This window comes from Haliotis cracherodii, unplaced genomic scaffold (genome assembly GCF_022045235.1).
Source record: "Haliotis cracherodii isolate W230 unplaced genomic scaffold, xgHalCrac1.p SCAF_6, whole genome shotgun sequence".
NCBI classification, from domain to species: Eukaryota; Metazoa; Mollusca; class Gastropoda; order Lepetellida; family Haliotidae; genus Haliotis; species Haliotis cracherodii.
The window spans coordinates 8,335,898-8,363,453 of NW_027266319.1; the positions used below are offsets into that span (position 1 = coordinate 8,335,898).

Below are 27,556 nucleotides of genomic sequence, written 5' to 3' on the forward strand. Positions count from 1 at the left end.
ATCTCCTCTCCTCTCCTCTCCTCTTCTCTCCTCTCCTCTCCTCTCCTCTCCTCTGTTTGTAACAGCACGGGCGCTAATCTAAACTACGGTAATCCGGTGTTTTTTATAGCAATTACTCATTTTCGCCTTCGTAGGACAAATACCCCAACTTGGGTTTTCGCTTTACTGATACTAGAGAAAATTGGACGACACCGTCTGTGTAACTAGTCCCAGGTTCTGTGTTTGGCCCCGCTAAGGTAAATATACATGTATTAGTTAAAGCCTATCCCGTCAACACGCCTTGGGCTGAGAGAGCTCTGGCTGAATAGAATGGCCTATACTATCTGCATGAACTTTATTAGGACGAAATTACCTGTCAATCATACACTGACAGTCTTGACATAAACTACGTCCTCTGACAAATGTGTCAAATTTTGATAAAGTATCCACAGTGGATGGGTTACTTTTGGCGATGGTAGTTAAAACAAAAAAAAACATGCTTCCAGAACAGCTTTGATAACTAGATAACTCTTTTCCACAAACACATAATATAATCTTTGTAATGATACTTCTTTGGAATAATGTGAAAGTGGATGTGAGTTTATATCAGTGAACATTATCACGTAGATATATTATTGCAAATCTCTTATGTAACTTGCGATGAGTATTTAGAAAATGTCATTAAATAGACTTTAATACTATTTCCAAGCTGAAATATCTTATGAAATATATGTAAGCATGATTATCAATACCGGTATTACATGCAAAATGATGTGTAATGCAGTATGAGTACTCAATCTTCTCAGGGTTGAATCAGTAATGCACACCAACATCTATTAGCATCAACACTTGTGACAGGTGCTGTATGTCAAAGGGCAATGTGATGATGATGAACGGGCGTTACAACACACCCAGTTCGTCAAGAGAACGTAACTCCCCTTTGCATTTTGACGTACAGCCAAGGATAATACAGACATGCTACCTTGTGACGGTGAACAGTGGTGGTAGTGAGAGCAGTATTGTGCATTTAACTCACAAGTCAGGTGAACACGTAGTTGTCGGGGTTTGGATGGGGACGACGCGCTAAGGAACATACGACTATTTACACAGTGGTTTTGTATCATTTAATTGTGTTTGTGAAGGACATTGAGTGATTTATGGACATCTCTTTGCAGTTTAATGGATCGTACCTGTGTGATGACCTGTTCGTGAACGGATGACTCCTCTGTTAAAGTTTTCTCGGATTATTGTTGGTTCGTTTAGAGTGTGTGCTATGTCTGTTTTGAAAAGGAATCAATTTTTGAAAAGGACCAATAGTGGTATGTGCGTAATGTAGCAAGAGTGGAGATGGCTAGAAAATTAGTTAATTTGACGACGTTGATAGCTTCGGTGCTGAGGATGACGTCGCCGGCTGTTTCAAGATGCTGTCAACCTAAATGTCGCCGAAACGTACTTGGACTTTTGTTGGTCGTTGCAGCTGGCGTTGTGTACTTGACTTACACTACAACAAACAGGTGAGACACATATACATATATATGGTTTCGAATACACCAAGCAGGTGAGACACATATACATGAACATGACTTCATTACACCAGGCAGGTGAGACACATATACATGCACATGACTTACTCCACACCAGGCAGGTGAGACACATATGCATGTACATGACTTACTCTACACCAGGCAGGTGAGACACATATACATGCACATGACTTACTCTACACCAGGCAGGTGAGACACATATACATGTACATGACTTACTCTACACCAGGCAGGTGAGACACATATACATGTACATGACTTACATCACACCAAGCAGGTGAGACACATATACATGTACATGACTTACTCTACACCAAGCAGGTGAGACACATATACATGTACATGACTTACTCTACACCAGACAGGTGAGACACATATACATGCACATGACTTACTCTACACCAAGCAGGTGAGACACATATACATGTACATGACTTCTCTACATGAAGCAGGTGAGTCACATATATTCAAGAACTGACTTTCACTTTGTGCGAGTTCATTGTATCATGAACCTCCATAGAGTAAGTGCGAAACTGTATGAACGTCGGAGCCTGAGACGACGGTCAAACAATGTTGGTCCCTAACCCTATGAAGGTTCATAGTCCACTGAACTCACACAAAGTGAAAATCAATTCTTATAATTCTTTATAAGAAGGATGGTGCGTCAGATATCTACAAAATTGTATTTAAAGTGGCACGTGTGAGTTCAGGTTGACACTGAGAGCCACACTAAAACAACTGTGTCGCGGCATAAAATAGTTCTTCAAAGGGGGGTGACATGAGCGTGTGTTTGCTCAACTTGCTTTACAGGAACATCTGTATTCAAATAATATTAGGATTAGGTGAGAAAGGTCAGTTAAGAACTACCTCAGTAAGTAAGTCAAAATGACAGTGTGTCTTAATACATTTACATCAAGTACAAAACGTCAAAATGTCAGACACGATAAACGTGACGGGAGAGATTTCCGAAGTTGTTCATGAAACTGTGGTTGGTACATGTGTTACATCATTGATCAATTAACCGATCATTGAAAGGTGGTTATAAAGATGTATAAATTAGATACTAAGGTAAATTCAAAGGTCGCTATTGACTGTCACTGTCGGTCTAGACAAGTATCTAGTCGATACTACTGTCATAGCTTTCTTCTAACACCAAATTCCTATTAGAAAATATATATTTATCAACCTATATCGGTAAACTAATATGACTATTCTTAAAGTAAATTCAGTGTAGCGAATGCACTAACTGACCGCCGCATACAAGATATTTTATGTTTCGCATATGCGGCTAAACTCACGGTCACCCCAGCTGTGAGACAGTGGTCCATTATGCAAGTCTGCCCAGCCAGGCTGACACAAAGGGTCACTCTCTCTGAGAACCAGTGATTAGTGAGTTAACTTCACGTCACAGGGCCGGCACACATGGTCAGTCCGTCTGTGGAATAAGGGTCAGTTAGGCAATATAACAACCTACTTGAAAAAATCAGTAAATAATGACACAACCATCCATGGTTACAGCCGATCAACTGAGTTGTATATATACGGCGGTCGGTGGTAGCAAACTTCACTCTACTTCCACCGGTTAAACGCTATAAACTCAGCAGCCTTCTCTGTTCTTCAAGGTGATAGCCAGTCGTGACCGCTCTACTACCGCTAATTCCCCTAATTAAGTAGTAACACCCAAAGGACGTCTATGTCACCCAAAAGACACACTACGTCACAACGATAGTTTTTATGTGAATTGCTTTTTACAACGTATGCTAAACCGCTGAGTTCAAGATTAAGGGTCTAAGTGATCAGAAACAACGCTTCTGTATGTATTCGTGCAGGGGAGTTTCCAGGGATTTCCCAAGGAATGTGGAAGTAGTTACTTTCATTTCAAGAATACAGTCTCTTGCAAACGAATTAACGTCGAATTGTGTCGTTCATACACTTAAATGAACGTTAATTTTTCGGTACCTCTAGGCCAATGGAAAGGCTGTATGTCGTATAACCTATACATAAAAAAATATATGTAGCTGACTTACACTGCACGAAACAGGTGAGACACATATACATGTACATAGATTCATACTACATCAGGCATTTGAGATCCATATACCTATACATGATACACATTACACAATGCAAGTGAGACACATAAACATGTACATGGTATACATTACATCAACAGCTGAGACCGTGTCGATGATTCTCCTGGTGGACTGAAGTTCCCTAACTTTATTATAAACTCCGAGGTATTTATCGATAATGAAAGAAACTACAAAAACGTTTTCATATAATTTCCACTGCTATTTTGCCTTTTACGTCCAATTGAATATGTTTCGGTAGAAAATCGAGTTAATCGCAGTTAATCTAACTTTTTATATTCACACAGTACCAAACAGGTTCACTATAATGATAAGGTGAGTGAGTATGGTTTTACTCAGCTTTTGGCAATATTCCAGCAATATCACGGCGGGGGACACCAGAAATGGGCTTCACACATTGTACCCATGTGGGGAATCGAACCCGGGTCTTCGGCGTGACGAGCGAACGCTTTAACCACTAGGCTACCCGACCGCCCCAATATATATAATGATAAAGATCCGTTTACGTGCCTATGGTAGACCAAGTGCGATATGTAAATTTACATGTTCGGTTTCGTGTATATTGTATATACCGTTGTCTAGAACATGTAACATACTGTGACTTATATATATTGTAATGTTATCATCGACGTTGCAATGTATAAATGTATAAATAACATGCGACTTCCGGACCATTCCATTAGCCTGTATATTACATTCCTATTCTGTGATGACAAATACTCATTATAGTATAGTATTGTTTAACTGTGTAGTCAGTTATAAGAATCAGTTCAATGCATAAATGCCTGATACTCATTTTATGGATAACAACTACTTTATATTTTGTAACGACGTCGACGGAGCAGGGCCACTTCTTGTCCGTTCATCAGGGAAAACCGTTATCACACACACACACACACACACACACACACACACACACACACACACACACATATATATATATATATATATATATATATATACTTCTCCCTCTATTGTCACTGTTACATCATAGGAATTATGACGTCACAAATACTACTGTCATGCGTCGCCTAGGACTATAATGTAAGTTAAAGTTTCCATTACACCTGAAGAGCCGTTGAACGGCGAAAGATCTTGTGTGGATAAAGGTGTTTTGACAAGCACGTCATATATGAATATATAAATATATATATATGTGCGTGCAATAGCCTTGAAACGTCGTTACAATACGTTACAAAGGGTCATGTTTCATGTCCTTCCAAATTCTAAATGTCCTACAAAAACTTCAGCATAATACAATTACTTTAGTGACTATACCAAAAAAATCAATATTTTTAGTTTTGAAATATCCATCTTGTTTCAAAAGTATTTACCTAAAATGTGGTTCAATAGGGATGTATGTTGTGGTATCAAAGATTCTAATCAATATGCATGTACTCGTCTTCCGTACACTACTTTTGTAAAAAGCGACAGACTCTTTTCCAATTGTACGCGAAGCACATACATGTAAGTCAAATACACATACTGTGTTGTCGTTGGAGGTCACGGCAAGAGTAAGTCTTCAGCTGTGTAAAGGCTGAGTTATGACTGTGTTGAGTGTCATCAATCATAACGACATTGAAGAAGTAGAGCGGTATATTGCAGACACAAATACCTTTATGAGAAGCGGTTACAGTCGTTCGTGACCTATTCCCGAAATAAGTTTTTACTTTTAACTCAACAATATACTTTGCCACATATGGATATATAATACAAAGGCAATATTTTTAAAACCTAATGCTCCTTCATCTATATATAAGTAATTTGACTCAGTGTCGATTTACAGTGAGTGAGTGAGTATGGTTTGACGCCGCTTTTAGCAATATTCCAGCAATATCAAGGCGGGGGTGGGGTGTTTGTTGTCATGCCATAGTACGACCAAGGACATGAACTACCGGACAGAATTAATGTTTACACCCTTGTGTCATTTTTAAAAGTAAAAAATGAAACAGGCAAGACATGGTTATTCGATGGTGATATATTGGACACGAGTATCATACAATGCATTTGTGGCTTGCAGTGTTTCGGCGATTGTTTCGGCGTAGAAACATTTTGATTACGTCATTGTTTGGTCAAATCCAATTTGCAAGTGTATATCTTTTGTCCTGCAGTTTAGATAATATTATATAATACATTATATAATCCATATATAGGTTATTTGTTCCTTGCGTTGATTTATATTTCAGAAGTTCATGTTTATCTTATTTTGATACTCCGGATTTAGCGCCGCTTTTAACATTGTTAATATACATCCTGCATATCGGCATTGTAAAGAACAAACCTTTTCCAGTAATTTTCAGAAACTCTCCCTCACTACGCGAAGTTTCAATCAATTTGGGGTGGGGAAATAGCGAAAAGTATTTACACGCAGTGTAAAGTTTGAAATATTTCCGTACTTCGATTCCCATTTAACAACGTTTTGTAGCCAATCAAATTACAGCACAGACCCATACTCCCTTTTAGAAGCATGGCGTTCGATCGTCACGACGAAGACCCGGGTTGGTTCCCCATGTTGGTACAACGTGTGAAGCCCATTTCCGGTGTCCCCCGTCGTGATATTGCTATCAAATTGCTAAAAGCGGCGTAAAACCATACCCACTTACTCTATAGCTAACGCATGTTGATGTCATTAACGTAGATTTATTTTTTGTTTCAGTTCTATACAGCCAGTGGCTTTTATTCAGCGCCCTGATTTCGTGAGCGAGGCTGAGATCACTTCCGATGTGTATAACCTTGACCCACTATTATGTGCCAACGCGACCTTGTCCTTCATGTTTTTAGAAGGTGAAGGTCAACGAACGACGTACAATGCAGGGGAGAGAATAAAAGTGAAAGTGCAGCTGTTTGATGGTTACGGACTGCCGAAGAAACGAGGTGGTGACTTAGTGAGAATCTGGCTTCGAGATCTTGCCGAGTCAGCATGTTCAGCCGGTCATGTGACCGATAACAAAGATGGTACATATACAGGAGTTTTAAGAGCGGCTTGGGCTGGGCAACCGGAAGTTATAGCCTCCATTGCTGGACCGAGAGAAAGTTTAAAAATCCTTTATAAAGTTTTTGATGATCATAAAACAATAAAACATATAAACGCAATATTTGCGGTGGAAGAGGAAGATCTCGAGGTTGAAGAGTCTCCGTGTCTTCCATTCCCAGAAGTCCCTGGGTACCGGAAGGTTTGTAACTTTACAGCCGAGAACTATGGTCTGCCCTGGTACTGTGGGGAGCCGAGGTCTATAAACATCACTTGTTTTGATTGGATACAAATTGTTGTTCATGACAACGCCGGCCATCTTCCTTTGACCAAAGCGGAAAAAGTGATAATTGAAAGGTGAGATTAATTTCGTATATTGATAATTGATGTAAAACAACATGTTGGTAGAAATTGCTAAAAACATAAGTACTTGTCCATCTGTTCGGCGTGGAGGCCATTGGGGTAGCCCTGAGGTTAAAGCATTCGCTCGCTTCGCCGAAGGCCCAGGTTCGGTTCCCGCAAAGGCACAATGTGGGAAGCCAATTTCTGGTGTTCCTCGCGTTGATATTGCTGAAAGTGGCGTAAAACCATACTCACGCTCACTGTTCGTTGTGATGGTAATTGCATGACATATTTCCTGAATATATTCCTTATCAGGATATCGTTTTGATGGCTATTACAACTAGTATCAAGATGCTATGCATACGAGCATGCTGGATTATCCGTATAGGATTATAGGATTATGTGTCAACTCATTCAGAAGTGATTCAGGTCAAGTGTGGGGAAGGCAACGGAAGTTGCTGTTGCGTCCCGTAGCTGTGCCCGGATTGTTCTTGATTTGTCAGCACCATACCCGTGGGTGTTATCAAAGTATAAAAGGTCTAAGATTTCCCACTTAACCTGTCCCGCCGTGAGATAACTGAAATGCGGCATAAAACCCATTTACACGACAGTGCTTATTGCAACGACATGCATATTTGCTTGAAATGAGTGTAAAACTGTTTATTTATTGAATAAATATGTGTCTTGATCATATAAACTTGATCAGCGATTTTTGCATTTATCAAAATTAAATAATTTATTTTTTAGAAATAACCACTCACAACTCCGAACCCGCCTCGTCGTTACAATACACGTTGGTAAGTACAATATTGCTGAGATGTAAAGAATAAGAGAAAAGAAGCAGAGTGAGTGAGTGAGTTGGGTTTAACGCCGCTTTTAACATTATTGCAGTTATATCACGGCGTGCCAGCTTATTGTGGGAGGAAAGCCCGAAGTGATGCAGGTCTCAGACGTTTACGACTTCGTTTAAACCCACGAGCACGGGTATGGTGCTGACAAACCTAGAACCATAATCGGGGCGAACCGGGATTCGAATCCACAATCATAGGTTTCTGGCGTGTCCAAGGAGCGCAACTCTGCACAGCGAATAGGAAAAAAAAAAAAATTAATTTTATCCAAGCATCCCACATTGTAGATATATTAAAAATTCCTACAACAGTTCATACAATATATGCCAAGCCGTATGGGTTCATGAAACCTTTTTAAATATATGTAATTACATCGATTACCAAAAGGAAATAAGCACAAATAATACATGCACACATACAGTGATTAACATCAATTTGATGGACATACAGTATAGGTTGTCCACAGGTCTCGAGGTGAACCAGGGGACAACGAGTGTCTCTTACTGACACCTACTTGTTTTACAAGTATGTTATGCATGCTTTGGTTCTAACCGATAAGAATACAACAGTTAGGCATGTATAGCAGACGACAGTAAAAAAACTCAGAGTTATTCCCCCCAAGATCTATTTCATTCGGAAAATATCGAAAATATTCGGAGAATGGCATCTTACATTATTGATTGGAGATACAAAACTGCGGTTGGTATGTTGCCATGTAATGGCAACATTTCGGCAATTCGAGCGGGGGACATAAGTGCCATACATGTTAGCGGGGTATATTGAAAATAATCAAAATCCGACATTTAATACCGGCCCGATTATCCAGGGTACTCTATTTCAATTCTTTTATGATCAATACCCTGGACCCATTTGCATCCATAGCTTTGTTTCGATAGTGACGTCACTTCCATCATAGTTTCAAAGATAGCACAAAATGTCTACCGCTCATGTGAATAATTTCATCAGACGGCTACATTTAGTGACATGTCATTCGAATCAGGCTCAAAACGAACCATGGCAGGTGATTGGTCAAGGTTATGTATCATTAAATATCAGGGAGATATAGTACACAGTGGCTGATCGAGGGTGGTTCGGGCTAGGAGAACGCCTTGTTCACCATGACATAACTTAATGAAACGATGGCTTGGCTATTAAAACGCCTTCACCTTTTATATTATCAAAGGTACGTTTCCCGCTGTCATCTTAAGTGTAACATCCACGCCCTCCGGGTAAAAAGCCAATAATTAGGGCTGCAATGAAGGCGATATTCATCATCTTGTGAATCAGTAATTAAGCTGTCTGATCTTCCCATAACACAATACAGGTAAACCACTGTTTTGTGCTACGTGGGCCATCTGAATCCACTGTGTACGAATATCAGGCTGAATAAAAATGTTTCTCCAGCACTTATTTTCTTAAATTAAGGAAAAAGGGACGCATTCTTAATTTTCTATTTTTTTAACCAAGACACACAACTAGGCACACATTGTAAGTTTTCAATGGTGTCATTTTTGAATATGCTTCATATAACGGGGCAAAAAAATGACTGATGGGCAGGATTTAATCATAAAGTGAAGCACCGATGCCTGTTCCTGTTTTACATTATAAAGTCCCCAATCGTATAAAGTGGATAAAACTAACGTTATTGTAGTCAACAGTGTGGTAGCTGTCAGATCTTTCTCGAAAATCGGTTTCAAAATATCCGGAAAACTAGAAACTAGACAACAAAGAGTTACTTTTGGTTTCCTCGACTGCAAACTTTCGGAGATGGTTTCCACTTGATGATATACTTGGAAACTTTAAACTGATTAAGTTTCAGATTTTGAAACCAAATGTTCATAATAACACTGTAGGTATCCACTGTCTGGAGCTCAACTGAAACCACCAACACTTGTCAAAACATCACGCTGATAAGTGAGTTACAACTGAATGGAAGCCATCCTTTTGTCTTAAACGAATTTTTCCAGTTGTCCACACACGTACTGAGTGATAAGATCTAACATGTATTTCAAATCCCGTTCTTTTTCGTTTAATTGTTTAAAAAAATATGTTTTTTGTCAGATGAGTCCGATTCTTCAAGTGATCCAGATAACTTCATCCCGTGTAACCAACGTCCCATGATTGACACTTGGGGTGATGTGTCCCCCGTGGGCTTTTTTCACAAGTGGACGTGGGTCCCTGCAGCCTGCAAAGTCACCATTGACACTGTCGACCACTACGAAGGCTGTTTACGTAACCGACGTCTTCTCATATATGGAGACTCCACAACTCGGCAGTGGTTCGTACATTTCCGGAAACTTCTCAAACTTAAAATGGCGTCACAAATGTTTGAGGACGGCCAGCCGTGGCACAAGCCATGCCTAGCTGTCAATACAGTTCACAACTATTCAGTGTTTTGGGGGCCTCACGAACTCCCTTTCTACGGAGGACCTAACAGGGGTTTCAACAGACCCACGTATGTTTACCTTGATGAATTACCAAATCATTCTAGGGATATTGTTATAATACACTACTACCTCCATTTTGTGTCGTTCCATCCGAGCGTGTTCACACGTCACATCCGGCGTCTCTACCAATCAGTGGAGTCTCTTGTGTCACGTGCCCCAAACGTTACCGTGGCAATAAAGGGCCCCCATGCAATGCAAGATCTGCCTGGCCGACTGGATGACTATTGGGGCCCCGTCTATGACAATATTATACGTGATACGTTTCAGCCAATCATGGACAAAGTGTTGTATTTAGATTACTGGGATATGACTGTAGCGTCTGAGAACGAGAGTCTTCATCCAAATGATACTATCGTTTCCAATATGGTGCATTATATGTTAAATATGGCTTGTAGGAAAATACATTTATGAATTATTATTTCATTGTTGTTTTTTTGTCTATGCCTCCGTATGTGGTCGTAACCGACCTTGTTTGATGATAACCATGGTCATGAATGTTGGTTCTGTCTTTAGGAGGGAATCCATGAAGGGACAGTGTTTCGTCCAATTTGTTGTAAAATAAACCAAAGCGCGACACCAACGCGACACTGAATAGGTCGTTTTGTAATACATTTTTACAATCCGGGATTGAATGGGTCTTCACCAACCCATTCTTCCGTTAATTGAGTGGATCGGTTCATGATGTAAATCACTGAATTGTCTGGTCCAGACCCGATTTTAACAGACCGCCGTCATACAGCTGGAATATTGCTGAGTGTGGCGTTAAACAACAGAGAAACCAACAATAGTTTTACACTTGTTTTGCATGATTTAGATGGGGCGACATATTTTGACCTTGAGAATGTGCGTTTGGCGCATTGTTGCCCGGAAGTAGAAACAAAAAATATTTTAAAAGCGCGTCAATCGGGCTATTGGTCAAAATGTTTCTAATTGTCGCAGTGTCACACATTTTTCTTTTTTTTTCAATTGTTTGCTTGTTTTTGCACGGCCGATACATTTCCTAAAATATCAATCTAACGCGCAGTGGTATGACCGAAATTCTCTTCAGTCAACGGCGACAATGGGACAGTGTCCGTTCTAGGATTCCATACATTTGTGTTTGCGTGACATCGCTGGAAGCGCGGTGTTTTCACATGGCCTTGGCGACCCGTGGAGATCGGGGTAGAATAGGTCTTCAGCAACCCATGCTTGCCGTAAATGGCGCAAAGGCTTGTCGTAAGAGGCAACTAAGGGGATCAGGTGGTCAGACTTGCTGACTTCAGTTGGTTGATGCATGTCATCAATCCCAATTGCGTGGATCGATGCTCACGATATCAATCACTGCATTGTCCGGTCCAGACTTGATTATTTACAAACAAACATGGCCTTGGCAGTAATATAATATGCCATTGTGATATCAAGTCATGTGCCCGGGATTCATTTTAGTCGGTGTACGTGTTATGATGAATATATATTGTAAGTGCAAGAGAATAAGAAGATTCTTTGCCGAAACAGATCATTTCATTTGGTATAAAGGGGAAAATAGCTGTGGAAATTATATGAATGAACCAGTGAAAGTCAGTTTCGCGAAAAGGGTAAGCATAGCCTGCCCCACCTGCAACACCCGCCATTCATACCATTTGCGACCCGTGAAGATCCGGGATAGAATAGATCTTCAGCAACCCATGCTTGCCGTAAAAGGCGACTATGCTTGGCAACTAACGGGGTAGGGTGGTCAGGCTCGCTGACTTGGTTGATGCATGTCATCGATCCTATTTGCATGGATCGATGCTCATGATATTAATCACTGGATTGTCTGGTCCGCTGTCATATAGCTGGAATATTGCTGAGTGCGGCGTTTAACAACAAACCAACCAAATCTTTGCCGAAACAGATTCCACTTGGCGTAAAGGACAAAATAGCTGAGGAGGTTATACGATGAAAGATGTTAAAGGGAACAAACTCCCCTGTCTCTATTTACACACTGTTCACACCAAGTCTATGAATATACACACGTATGTTATCAGTGTTATCCTTAGCCAACACTCAGTGGTATACCTAATTATTTCAATTTTGCAAATATATTCAGCACGCTACAGTCTGTAAAATCTGCAAGGTTATCGGTCATTATCAAACCGAATCTAGTCTGTATATAAAATGATTGAAGCGTTGGTAAAATATCACCTTAAATGTTCGGATTTGCGATAGAGGGTATAAGGGAGGCTACTCAGAAAGAAGGAACTTGGCAATTAAAATGAAACGGCTAATTAATATATTTTCACATTTTAAACTAACTAATATTTGGAATTATCAATGCGATGTGATATCTGTCAGATCGTCCAGAAATGATTTTGTTCTCAGTTGTTTTCAAGGACTAGTAATGAATTCGATTTAACGCCGCTTCAAACAGTATTTAAGTTACATCAAGGCTTGTCAGTGTTAAGTGGAAGTGAGTGAATGAATGAGGTTGGTTTAACGCTGCTTTTAACATTACTCCAGTTATATCACATCGTGTCAGATGGGGTGGGAAGAATCTCGAAACGTCGCAGGTGCTAACTGTCAGCGGATCCGGATACAACTAAGGGCAAATATGCGATCCCTCAGACTTAGAGCATTTGGACTTTCAAAGACAAGCAGTACCCTGCCTTCACGTACATGCAGGTATTTTAGTCTTGTCGATCAACACATGCAGCTAGGATTTCCAAATGAAAACCCCGATCACCAAGCACTCATGCAGAACGCGCGTCTATACTCGAGACCAATCACAAACAGTTTAACTAATAACAAAGACATTTATTTGAATTACATGGTATTTTATCTTCAGCGTTTTGTTACCTGTTGCTTGTTCATAGAAGAACGTGTCAGACATGATTCCAAATCGTATTTTCCGTATCGTTAGCTCAGTTTTTATGTGGGGACACGAGTGGCCCATTCGTCTAAAGCGCCATTTGGCGTGCAAGAAACCTAAGATTGGTGCTTCGAATCCCAGTTCCTGAATCCCACCTGAATATGTTTCTAGGTTTATCAGCACCATAGCGATGCTTGTGGGTTTCACCCTCACGTGCACATGCTATGATATTGATTGAAATACTGCTAGAAACGGCGTTAAAGTCACTCACTCACTAACCCAAACAAACTCACCGGCTACTGTCCCGAATCGCGGTGTTTCCACCGATGTATCATACGTTTGTTTATCACTACTTGTATAGTACATAGAGGCTGTGATCTCCAGCGTGTTTTGGTATGGTACATATCCCGTATTAGGAATAATCATTGATGTTAGCAAGCCTTGGCGAGCTAAATAAATACAAGTGTTTATTCCGAATCCAGATTATGTACCATCACGAAACAAACAAGCGTGATAACCTCTTCACAATATAATGTCTTTCTATCATCAAAGTGAATATTTTCTACTCTCACAAACGGTATCTAAACATTGCAAGCTTCCTGAATGCGCGCATTAATGCACTGCGTCACAGTGTCATTGCTTATGCAGTGGGACAGCGGCACCAGTCAATATAGTTCCAACCGAAACTTGTCTTTCAGACAAACGTTTTATAGGTAGGAAGACATTTACCTGCACATGATTTTTCAACTTTTTTTGTGATCGCTTTTGGCGGTTATCCATCGGTCCACCCTCTAGTTTAAAGTCCGCTGGCCTGTCATAACGTTTCGAGACTAAATTACGAAAACCAATGAGATATTCCACCCAGCGACAAAACTAAACAACGTAAACTTTCAGACATAGTTTACGTCCAAATCCAACTGTTCTCGAGTCACAGAGGCCTATAAGCACAGGTATTGGAACTGGTATCCCGAACGTCCTCGCAAAATCTCTTCGGAATTTATATCTCCAAAGTTGCCTACAATTGTTAAAGGTTCAACTACACCCCTTTCAGGCTCTGAGTTTCGGTATCTGTGACAATTACTTTGATAATGATGACAGTTATCGCAGTAATTTGACCAGGTCCCCAATGGTATATTCTGACTAGATGACCGATAGACAAAGGCGACGCCATATTTGTTTGAAATCGCTGAAAGTAGTACCTGATCTGTAATATTTGTCCTTACATGATCCTAAGGAATACCGTTACCACACTCCGATACCACACTCCGGCGCAGTGATGACTTAGTATTGCATCTCTGTCCAATGCTATCACGTAAACTTCTTTGTTAACAAACGTGCTTTTTCTGAAATCAGAGCAGACTGGTCCAATGGCTGTCTTTCGGTGCGCTTTGCATATGGTTTTACATAATTATGTAGACATCTTACTACAACAGTTAGGAGCATGACAATATATCTTTATACATCAAAGTGACCGTATCGCTAGCTCGCCATGGGGCTTCGACGACAGCACTTAGAGCCGTACAACCAATGTACAACCAGCATAAATACGCAAATGAAAATAGTTCTTCACGTTTTTGGATATTTTCTCAATGAAGGTTAGCCATTCCATGATATGTGTTTATATAAATGTGTACACGTTTATGAAACAGGTGAAGAACATATGTAACTTGGTGAATGGACAGTGTCGTCGGATGTCGACAGAGATACGAGGCTGGCCGCAAGGAACTCTGGGTAGGAGAGTGATGTGTTGATTCATGATCAATCCTGCCGCGAAACCTATAATATGACACATTGGCTTTTTTATCCAAGCGCGCAAGCACGCACAGAACACCAGTTAGCGTTCTTACAGATCCAGTCTTTACAGTTTGTATCTATAATGTTAAAAGCCTGTGAGTGATTTTGGTTTTGCGAGGGACAACAGTTGACTAATATTGAAACATTCATTTAAAGTAATGTCTTCGACATACCACATTTCTGAACGTTGCTTCAAAGATCCATTGTCACGTCAAAAAATCCTTTATTTGATGGTTTCTTAACTTGGAAATATCTTTAGACCCCACGTTGATTTCCGTTTAGTCGCATTTCGTAACACGATATATTTCCCCATTTCATCCAACATCGAAGACACAGTTAAATCATCTTGGCTGTGGAAGCGGAAAAGCATAATCTGTAATGTCAGCATCGGGAGGATCTCGTGGGAGGTCAGATTGGTCACTGAGGGCGATTTGCTGGTTAATTCTTGGCATTACCGAAAAGCGTGGTAAGAAACCCTGTCCCTAAGACTCATTCTTCACAATTCCTCTCACACAAATGGTTTTGTAACAAGGGATATGTCAATGTGCTCGATGTTCTGTAATGTGCACATGTGGAGGCCGTTGCCAAATCAGCAACGGACTCTTGTGGCACATTATGAAGGAGTGAACCTCAGTTATTATTTACGACCAGATGTCGGTTGGTGAGAGCGAAGTGGTAGATTTGGCTTCAGTATTGTATGCACATACGTGTCTGAGGATGGCTTGGTGTCAACTTTTTAAAACGATACGACATGAAGTCTTTGAATGGCATTTAGAAGTGATACACATAAGAGAGAGAATATATGTATGTATGTAAACGTTTTTATTATGAGGAACACAACGTTTTGAGTATATGGTCACTCCTTCATCAGGTGAATGAATGCCATGAGGCAGAGAGCAAATATATATATATACATATATATGTAATGTAAATACAGTGAAAGTAATGCGATAACAAAGGTGGAAGCCTATACTCCGAAAATCTGTGTTCCTCATAATAAAGAAGTTTACATCAATAAATTCTCTCTTTCCACTGCATCATTTCTTTATCACCTCAAATCGGAAATTTCGATCTTAACAAAAGAAAACCCACGCAGAACACAACTTCAACCTTGATATTACACATTTGTGGGTGCAGCATTCAAGGCTCCCAGAATGTGACTTTATTTGTTGTTATCCTGAACACCCCGATTACATTTGTTTTCGAGATACAGCTCGCTCACTCATACCGAGAATTTAAAAACCTGGCTGGCCGATTGGAAAGCTCACATGACACGACCTTCAATGTACGTGTCCTCAGGTCTTCGGGCAGAGAGCTTTAGTATCGGAGTAAAAGATTTTATTTTAATGAGATTGCCCGAGTCCATATAAACCCGATCTTTATTCGAGTACTCGTGTTCCTGTCAGAACCTTAAATACAGGAGATCCCACTTTATCTAAACAAAACACAGCATGCAGCTTAGAGGAATATGAAAAGCAATTTTATAAACAGACAACTTGTCTATGGTTAGAAAGACAGTCATCAGAAGACCACCGCATAGGTGTTATTTAAACATATCATTTTGTGTTTAATTACATTCAAGGGTGACATTTCTACACATACAGAATGCCTGAAATAGCGAAATTGTGTCATATAATTATGATTTTATGGTAAATTCAGTAATGGTTATAACTTTTTCTGTCACTGTATGTGTAATTGATAATTACTTCCAATATTCTATGCACAGAAGCGTGGCAGTCATATTGCAAATTTATGAAATTTATGAACATGGTAGGGGTTATGTGGCTGCTAATTCATTTCTTCCCTTTAGTCTTTATCTATATCTACTCACAATTACCCAGCCACAGATTAACTTCTACAAACTGTTGCCGGAATGGGAGACAGATAAATAGACATTATCAAATTTAACAACAGACTCTTTCAATTTTCAATTACTTAAAAATCAAACTCGGTATACTTCCTTTTACCTCTTTATTTTGTGGATATGTGTATATTCTTGTCAAACAACATGTTTATCACGACATTTCCCCACATGGACAATTCCCCCCTCGCACAATAACCCACATGGGAAAATTCCCCTCTCGGACAATACCCCTCATGGATGTTTTTCCCCACATTGAACATAAAAATGATATAAAACAACAAATAACATACATTGTTTATAATGTTCACACAGTTTTATTGACAACTTGAAAAACAAACCAAGTCTGATCTGAGAAATAATTATGAACTGGTCGATTGACTTCCTTCCATCGTCGTAGGACTGGCAGGTGTTCTTTAGTCGCTGTTGGGGATCTGTTGCGGTACGTTTGACTCGCTTGGTGGGGATCGACCTTCATCGTCTTGATGGGGTACTGTGATGTCTTGAGCAGCAGCCTGGTGTAGGTGTCCATTGCCTTCCACACAGAAGGTGACTGTGTTCTGTCACTGCTGGAATCCATAGTTCCAACTTTCCCACAGGTTGTTCGTGCGGTGACGCTCATAGAGAGTTGCTTCAAATACGTCCCTCAATGAGGGGAGAACAGGGATTAAACACGGCGCATACGCATTCCAATGATCACCCTTTCAGCAGAGGGAGGGGGTCGAATGCATCGGAGAGAACCCGTGCCGCAAGTTGTGTGAGTGAACGAGTTGGGTTTTAACAGTATTCCAGTCATATCACGGCGTGTCACCTTAATGTGGGAGAAAAGCCCGAAGTGATGCAGGTCTCAGACGTTTACCACTTCGGTGAAACCCACGAGCACGGGTATTGTGCTGACAAACCTAGAAACATCATCGGGGCGAACCGGGATTCGATCCCACAATCATAGGTTTCTGGCGTACCCAAGGGACGCAACTCTGCACAGCGAATCGCGGCGCCTTAGACAACTGGGCCACCCGTTTCCCCGTGCCGCAAGCGGAGTCAAAGTGGGCGACCAACTCATGATCATCTAGCTCCTCTGGAACAAGTTCTTTGATGTGAGCCACCAGGTACATCCTCAGATGGTAGATCAGCAAAAGCATCTAGCATCCCACAACAGCTGCGAATGTTCACATCTTCAGCGACAATGCAGATTGTCCTTAGTTCTGCATTTTCCTCCACGTACTCTGGGTCAGGTGATAGAAGCACCCCTGTAATCTCAGATGTACACCAAAGACGTGCTGATGCCTTGGTGGTAGATTGTTTCAAGTCAAACATCCAACCCTAGATCCTGACACTTGTTGACAATGGCCAGTCAGGAATCCACATACACATGTGACATCAGTGACACCCAGTGAGATATTCTTTTCCAGTATCCTCTACACCCAATAAATCTCCTCTTATTTATTCTTACCAAAAAGTGTGGGGCGTTTGGAAATGTTCCGTGGAGAATTATCCTGTTGGTACATCTCCATGTAGGGAAATGTCCTGTTGGTAAATGTCCATGTGGGGATTTATCCTGTGGGTAAATGTCCATGTGGGGATTTATCCTGTGGGTAAATGTCCATGTGGGGATTTATCCTGTGGGTAAATGTCCATGTAAGAAAATGTCCTGTCGTTAAATGTCCAGGTGGGGATTTATCCTGTGGGTAAATGTCCATGAAGGATTTATCCTGTGGGTAAAAGTCCATTTGGTTTTGGACTGACAGTTGTTTAACATTAAACGGTCAAGTCATTTCACTCGGGTGAGAAATGGATTCCCTTTTTCTCGGATAAAGACAGTCAGTATTTCATCACGTTAAGAATTGAAACGTAATACAATCTCAACAATAATAACTTCACATATTGCTTATTTAATACTTTAATAAGAAATCAGCAACCTCGTCCGGCGCAATAATGGCCACCAAAATTACCACCATTCTATTATCAGCCAATCAGGAAACCGTAGGCCGTTAGCAGGCGTGGCTTAATTGTTTTTTGTTTTTGTATTTTTCATAAAAATGCCAATCCCAAGGAAAATGTTGTTTTCGTTTGATGAAAATACCAATGAAATGTCACGGAATCACTTGCAATATCTTAAGTTTGTTAATACATAAAAGATAAGGCAACTTGGTCTTGGTGACTGATTTTGAGATTGAAGTATGTATTTTTTTATATTCCAGGAGTTTTAGACATCAGCAATCACACATTGTGGGCAGTCGGACCGGGATATTGGTACCAACCAACGTTTCAACCACTAAAGAAGCCCGCAGCCTCGACCGCTGAGGTCACACGAGAAACTGTACCGCTCAATTGATTTTGTCAAATGTTTGATTTTCATTGGTGAAAATCATAAGCTAGTGATACGATATCCAAACATTGAACTGTACTGGCGCTTAGTCAGCACTCAAGGAATACTTCTGCATGGTTGTATTTTTAAAGATATAATTTGATTTTAAACTTTCAAACTTTTTGCTTGATGAAAACTGTTTTTAAATTAATATAACTTTGCATAAATGACTTCACAATCAAATCGCTGAAATAATGCCGATGAGACGTTTTATTTTAATTCACTCACTCACTAAAAACAGATTTAGAAAAAAACTGCTGATGAGCATCTTAGACGTATTATTTTTTTAAATCAATAAATTTTATTATTTTTCGGGACAATTTTACAACATATCAAACATAATTTTTAATAGAAATGCCAGTCAAATGCCACGGACATTTTTTTGTCTCGTTTTCTGTGGAAATACCAATCAAATGTCACGGAATTACTTGCAATTTATTTCTTAATACATAAATGATAGCGCAACTTGGTCCAGGGGACTAGTATTTATACTGAATTATGTAATGTTTTACTAATATAACAGCAGTTTTAGACAGCAACAATCACACATTTTGGGCAATCTGACCGGGTTATCGGTAGCGTGCACGAACGATTCAACCACTATAGAAACCCGAGGCCTCGACCACTGAGGTCAAACGAGAACCGTGAAGCAAGTTCTTGTGGTCCTGTTAAAACTACAGGTCCACATGCTAGATATATAACGTCCGATAAGTAAACATACTACCACTACACAATATTGGCCTCCATAATTCTCCATCCCACATCAACGAGAATCCCCCCCGAAAACCACGAGCACGGGTATGGTACTGACAAACCTAGAAACATAATCGGGGCGAACCCACAATCATAGATTTCTGGCGTGCCTAAGGGACGCAACTCTGCCCAGCGAATCGCGGCGCCTAAGACGACTGGGCCACCCGTGCCTCCCAATACAAATGAGATGTAGGTCTTAGATGTTTACCACTTAGGTGAAACTGACAAGCAGGGGTATGGTGCTTGCAAACCTAGAAACACAATCAGAGCGAACTGGGATTCGAACCCCTTATTATACGGAACTCCCTCAAAGGGACGTACATTACAGCACCTTTGGTGACTGGACCACCCGTAGCTCACCTTTGATTGATTGTACCCGCATGGTGAACGCCTAGAAATATTAGCTATGCCTTAGTCTCACCAAGGCTTTGACCTGGCCGACCTGACCCTAATCATCCTACGACTGTCTATCAATGCTCACGTTCTCAAACACTTGTTTATGCGTACCACTTGTTTATGCGTTTATGTTGGACATTTTGACATGCATGACCATTGTTATGTTTTTCCACTACATATTTTCCAACAAACCTATATACTAGTATTTGCCACCTGTAACCATAACGCTCCAAGCATTAACAATCCACTGTCATACAAATTACGTAAAATGTGCTTCATGCGCAGGGAAAGTCCATTATTTCCAATCCATCTGGCTATGTTATTTGAAGACACACAAACAAGATTACAAGGCTCGTGTGACAGAAAACTTCTAATTGTGTCCTTTGGCAGACATACGACTGCAAACAACGTAATCTCAGACATGCCCACTGGGGGGACATTTGCTCCTTTATAAAAAAAACATTTCGAGTGTATATCCTTCAACCTATCCATGGAAAGAATATATATTGCCACAATACAGTAAATCTTTGTGCATGTTATAGAAAAAGGTGAGTTGAACTGTGTTACAAACACATACTTTCTTTTGTATATTGTGTGAGTGCCGATATAATATATTTGTACAGACATCATCACACCCCTCTTTTCAAATAGTCTATTTGTATAGAGGGATGTAATTCCTGTGTTAATACTAGTATATCATGATCTACACGCTATCATCGAGTTCCCGTGGGAGATGTTTACTCTTTTTGGGAATACCTGTTTCATCACTGATTTTCAGTGATCAGTTAATATAATTTTCCAGCGCTATTTTCCCATTTACGCCCACTGGAATCTGTGTCCCTGGAAGCTGATAATTCTCTGGCATTGCCGTTTAATATTCCACGTGGAGCAGGGTCGAAGCAATATGGAGACTCTCAGAAGTCAAGCTGCTAGTCACCTAACTATTTCTTGTCCGCGACCAACGTTGTTTAACTTTGTCTAAATCGTGACCTACAAATATCTTCGAACCCAGATCTGGTGAATGCTGGCACAGCTAAGTGATGCACATTAAAATGTTGTACGTTATACATCAGCCACACCTTCCACATTGCTGTATAGGTCCTGCAAATACCGTAAATACTTAGACCGTTTTGTTAATTCCTCCTCCTATAAATAACCATGATCACAGCTAGAAAAAATAACCTGAAGGCCAAAAGAAGGAAATTCTAATTAATTTTGTTGTCCTTACATGTACATATATATGCTCCCTGCCTCATGGCATTCATTCACCTGATGAAGGAGTAAGCATATACTCCGAAACGTTGTGTTCCTTATGATAAAGAAGTTGACATCCATAAAGTCTCTTCCTTAAATGAAAGTATACACTTTAGAAATGGATGTCCAAATCATAACTAGGTTGAACACTCGCCGAATCACTGAAAACGTAAGGTTCAAAACACAACTGTGATACCCGTATCAAATACATCACCATCGAATAACCATTAATTGTTTGTTTTACTTTTGCCACCATTAAACATGGTGTATACTTTTTTTATCTGCCAATTTAAATATATAAATGAGACGCATTGCGCAGGACCGCTAACCAGGTAAAAATGTGGCGTTGGAGTGGAGTGGCAGAATAGGTTCTGGGCACCGTGGGTGGAACGGGTAGCTGGAATGAGTGACCTGAATACCTGGTTGGTGTCAATCGGTGCTTATGCTATCACCCACTGGTTTGCTTGACACAGATGATTTACAAGCCGGCCGCCAATAGTTTAATGCTGCTGACTGCGAAAGACAACATTAAAACAATTACAGCTGCTACATTGCCTGTACGAATACATTTTGGATCCGTACATCATGTTATGGCGGCGATCTCATCCATCAGTGACGTAAACCCAAATTACATGTCATTTATACGGTTCCATTAACAAGATGAAAGTGATACCGTTGTAATTGTCTTGAGGCTGATTTTTCTAAAGGTCATTTCACTTAATTGTATCCCTGTATCTTCTTCACGATTAATGCCAACACAGTGACATCGACACTATCCTTTATTGGATTAGATCTGTACGTATCATACCATTAACACACAGCCATTACGTCATTTCTGCCAAAGATCATGATGATACGAAGTTAAAACAAGGATTTGCTTTTTTAAGTGGCATTGTAACTATCAAGTAATTACACGTGAAGAACAAAATAGAGTTAATGAAACGGGATAAAATTCCGTGAAAGGAGATGACTTTACATATTCATAATAAAACGTCTGCCAAAAACATAGTCGATTGTAGGATTCTTGTTTGACGCCTTGTTATATTTTGAGCTGTACCATATGTTCCTGAGTTTATTTAGGTAAGCAATTGGCTTGCCTTAAAGTCTGTTTGTGACAGGTGTCACCTTTTCCCAAATGCCAGGCATCATCACTATTCCAAAGTATCCGGGTTAGAAGAGGTTTTCAGCAACCCATGCTTGTTGGAGGCGTCTAACGGGATCGGGTGGACAGGCTCGTTGATTTGGTTGATGCATGTCATCGTTTCTCAATTACGTAGATCGATGCACATGTTGTCAATCACTGGATTGTCTGGTCAAATTTCGATTATTTACAGACCGCCGTCATATATCTAGAATGTTGCTGAGTGCGGCGTTAAACAACAAACATATCGTTGTTGACGCGTTTCAGTTCACTATTGAGGAAGTGACACATAACATGCAACGTCACACCGCTCATTCACGTTAGATTTTCTACGCAAATTGCCGCCAGATCAATTTAAAACCGGCTATAATAAACAAATCTTTGGATAATGATTCACAGACATATTCATGATATAGCCGGAATCGTATTTTATCGACTCTGCTTTTGTCAGAGATTACTTATGAATATGGAAACTCATCTTTGATGGTTTTATCGCTTTTATTATTAGGGTTATTGATGAAAGTTGTTTTGTCGCTTTTATTGATCTTCGCAAAACTGTATTTGTGAGCATTTACCTTTGGAGGACAGCAATAAGGCGATATCAAAGTAACTGTACATACATTTATCACACCAAATATATATATAAATGTATATATCACCATTAAACGCCAGTCAAAATGACATGTAGCTTGTCACTTCAATGAAACACAGAGATGTTTGCTTGTCGTGTTGCAAATGTCACCGACGTTAAGCCCCCGCAACCCTGACCAATGTTGCCAGTAAGCACACAATTTGCAGTTTACATCGATTTACCAACGAAGAGTATGCCATATGTCTAGTGTATGAGGCATGAGTACCATCGATGGTATGACGTGATCTGACAACTTACAATATGAAAAGAATACATATGCAGAAACCTTCACAAAGTGTACAACATTCACAATTTAAACGTGAAGATCGGTAGAATAGGTCTTCAGCAACCCATGCATGGGTAAAAGGTGACTATGATTGTCGTAAGAGGCGACTAAACAACAAACAAACAAACAAAACATACACAACTTCTGAAACAGAACCATCAGCAGAGCTGACTCTGTTCTATGAAATTAGCTGCAACTGCTTGTAATCAGATCTGAGGATTTCAAGAGCTTCCGTTCTACTCCCAAGACCATCCTCTTCGAAAGAACATACGAGGCTCTTGACCTACATCTGGATAATATGAGTTTTAAGCATGTTATCCTTTGTACACATACAGTTCTATGAAAATCATAAAAATGTGAGTTTGTGGACACAAGGAAGTGAGTAAGAGCGAGGGGTATGATAGACTGGTTGTTTGGCTAGGTGGGTGGGCGATATGGTTGGTTTGTTGGTCGGATGGTTGTTGTTGGTTATGATAGCAAAATTAGTAGATGTTTTTTGGTCGGGTTGTTTATTCGTGTACTGGTTGTGGGTTGCTCGGATCGGTGTTAAATGTTGTAAATGAGGAAATGGGTGAGTGAGTAATTAGTGGGAAATTGATAAATGATGATCAAATACACAAAGCATGGGCGGAATCGAGATCGGTCGCCATGTTGACTACTACTCCCGTCGTCTATAAATATCAATTACATACGCGTTTAGGTTACTATAGAGGCACAAATATATACAACCCATCTTTGTCAAGCACTACACAGTTGGAGGTGCAAATCAACGAGGTGTATTTTATATCGCAATACGATGTTCACTTGTCTCCCAATAAAACAAATTCTTATTCAATTATTTCGTTGTCTCATATCGCCTGTACAGTCAAGTAATAAAACAGTATATTTTCGAAAAAAGCCTGTTATATTACTGAATGATGATGATGATGATGATGATGATGTTGATGATGACACATTCGCAGCAAAATGGTGGTAACAAAGATTGGTTACATGTCATGGCCAGTTGCCCCAACGTTCAACTAATGTGCGGATTTTCTACTTTGAGCTTGTCAGTTTGTGAAATGGTTTGCACTAAGCCAACGTCGGTGAAGAATCATGGGTAATGAGATTACGGATGACGATGACATATATAAGAGTTGAAATCTACCAGGGAGACCACCGCGTGACACATCTAATTAGTTAACGCCAACAAGTTAATGCCATGTGATTTTATAGTATGAAGCCCAGGCCTAGATGGAATATCCAATGTAATCTAAATTGAAAAGAAAGTCTTTAACTTTTAAACATTGGGGACAAAATAGCTGAAAGTTGTTATTCAAAACAATGGGGGGTTTTATATGTGAAGCACCAGAAGAAAAAGGGCCTTGTGGGTGCTAGGAAACAATTGTGCTGTGAAGTCATAAAGAAGGACGTTTGACGTCAACTTACTTTCGAAAAATAATGGCCATGTGTGCGGACTCTAACAATTATGTACAAAACTTATTCATCTATCGTAAGTTCGTAATGTTATAAAAACATTATTTCAAAACATTTCAGCACACATGTCTACGTTCAATCAATCAGTCATTATATCTAAAAAAAACTGCAATTATTACATTAGCAGTTATAAGTCTGAAAATTGGACTTGGCAGGAAACGAGTCCAAATTTTTTATGCCATGTATCTCTTTTGAAATATAAACTGAAGCTTGTGAATTGTGTTTTTGTGTTTCTAATATCTGTTTTTAAAATATGATGAGAAGGTCCCTCACCTCAGGGTTGGTCACATTCCCGCAGGGTACAAGGTGTGAAGCCCCTTTCTGGTGTCCCCCGCCATGATATTGCTAGAATATTGCTACAAGAGGCGTAAAACCACACTCACTCACTCACTCACTCACTCACTCATGGTTAGTCACCTATTATAAAGAAGTATCAGTTTGCGGGACATCTATAACTAAATGGTGATTCTGGGTCAGACTCGGTCACCAGCTGCAGCAACCTGTGCTGGTCGTAAGAGGTGACCAAATCGATCGGCTGGTTAGGCTCGGTGTGTCATCGTACCCCGAAGGTGTGGATCGTTGGTCACATATTCACTTCACTTTACTTTATTAATTCTCAAAGACCACCAACGGTTGTACACGAACGAAGTACAATTTACAACATATTGATATTAATTCATCTAGATGATAGGTAAACTTTCTGTAAGGCCTGCAATGTTGTTATCCTAATCCAACAGCTTTTAGGCAAGGGTCATATGGCGCTCTTTCATACCATCTGGTACAGGGAGTGAATCCCAGCTGACCATCGATCACACTATCAACTAACTTAAAACACATCTGTGACGTCATTCTATTGTTTGAACGCTCCATTATTTTTCAGGAATGAAGAGTTGTTTGTCAATTAAACATTATCTTTAACCAACATTTGAATTTCCACTCGGAATAGACGGAACTATTTTTTTACATTTATTGACAAGTGAATAGTTTCATATTTTCCGAAAACATGTGTCGCCAGCGGGGTTCGAACCCGCATCGTTTGATTTGTGAACCTGTAATTGTCAACCTCATCTACGGCGGCACTTGAGGGGTATTGTGTGAAATTAACTATTAAATATTTTCATAATTTTGCAGAATGCTAAAAAGCTCAAAATAATATGTATATATTTTGTGTTAGAGAAGGTTACCTACAATAATGTTCACATTTATAGCAATTAGGTAAACCTTTGACGAGAAAAAAACAAATCAGGTAATATAGATATATATATTTTTTGGCTCTATATTTCCTATTATTCCCGTCAGCATGTATTGACAAAGTGCAAAAAGTGTAACAGTAGGAATGTGTTTTAAGTAGGGGAATATCCTCTAACCCTCCATAATTCCTTAAAAATAATGGAGCAGAGGCCCCGCAGGAATGGAGAGTTACTCGGACATTCCCCGCTACATAATGTGTCTTTCCAGGCACAATGTCTCCAAGGCTAATGTGGTATGGACCTGTTACTGCGGCTAAGAACAATATGTCCCCAATCACTCATGACCTCAAAATTGGTATTATGAGGCTCCCAAATGATATTTACTCTTCCTTTCGATATGTTGTAAGTTGCGTGTCGGCTCATGGGATGGGAAAACCACAAGTAAAAGTCAAGTTGGATCAGTTTGGTAATACAGACCAAGGGTCGTTATCAGGGGGATTCACGGACTTAAATGCAACTACTAAGCGGACACAAATCATAGACACAACAGGTAATAGCAGTTTGAAACATTGACACATTCTTCTTAAGGTGAGGTGGAATGGGATTTCAGAATAACAATCGATGACTATGACAAGATGGATGACTTTCCAACTTTCCAGGAGTCAACTTCCCCTTTGTGTTGAGCAAAATTACAGCAACTCCAGTCTTTGGTGTTTACATTTCACCATTTTTTAGGTACAATCGAGCATGCTCTTTCCACCAAGACTTCAAAGATCGTCATACGACTCTTGCTGAAAGGTTGTTCGATCAAGGCCTTTGAAGGCCTCAGTCAATCTTTCAAAACGTGTTATGGTAGACATGTGTATGACATTTCCAAATTTGACGCATCAGTGATAAAAATGATGTAATTCCCTATTTTTACTTGTACCATATGTTCCCATGTTTTTTTAGTTGAACAATTGACTTGCCTTTGCATGTGTTTGTGACGGGTACCAGCGGCGGGGCAGGACAGTCTTACCTCTTCTCGAACAACTGGTATCATCACCCTTTCATATGATTAAGTCGGAATCGCATTATCGACGCTCCTTTTAGCAGAGATTTCTTTAGAATATGGAAAGGGTTTTGTCGCTTTGTCAAGTTCAAAATTATTGCACTTATATAGCGGTGTGCACGCACGTGTGTGTGTATGTGTATGCGTGTGTGTTTGTGTGGCTGCTTGTATTAGCCGTGACTAATGCCGTTTTTTATAGTTCCAGCCCACTTAGGCCGTACAGTTTGAATACGCCACTCAGTACCTGACTCCCGGACGACCTGTTCTTGTTTTATCCCTTAATGCCGGGCGTCAGCAGGGAAATAAC

The 27,556-nt window shown here is 40.0% G+C and overlaps 1 protein-coding gene across 1 annotated transcript; it reads left to right on the top strand.

Annotated features, from left to right (window-relative positions):
• Window positions 1–998: 998 nt before the first annotated feature.
• Window positions 999–10,632, top strand: LOC139445496 (NXPE family member 3-like). Its single transcript, XM_071226637.1, has 4 exons — window positions 999–1,493; window positions 6,270–6,941; window positions 7,674–7,723; window positions 9,836–10,632. Exons 1-4 carry the CDS (start codon window positions 1,327–1,329, stop codon window positions 10,630–10,632), a joined length of 1,686 nt encoding a protein of 561 aa, XP_071082738.1. The 5' UTR covers window positions 999–1,326.
• Window positions 10,633–27,556: the final 16,924 nt, after the last annotated feature.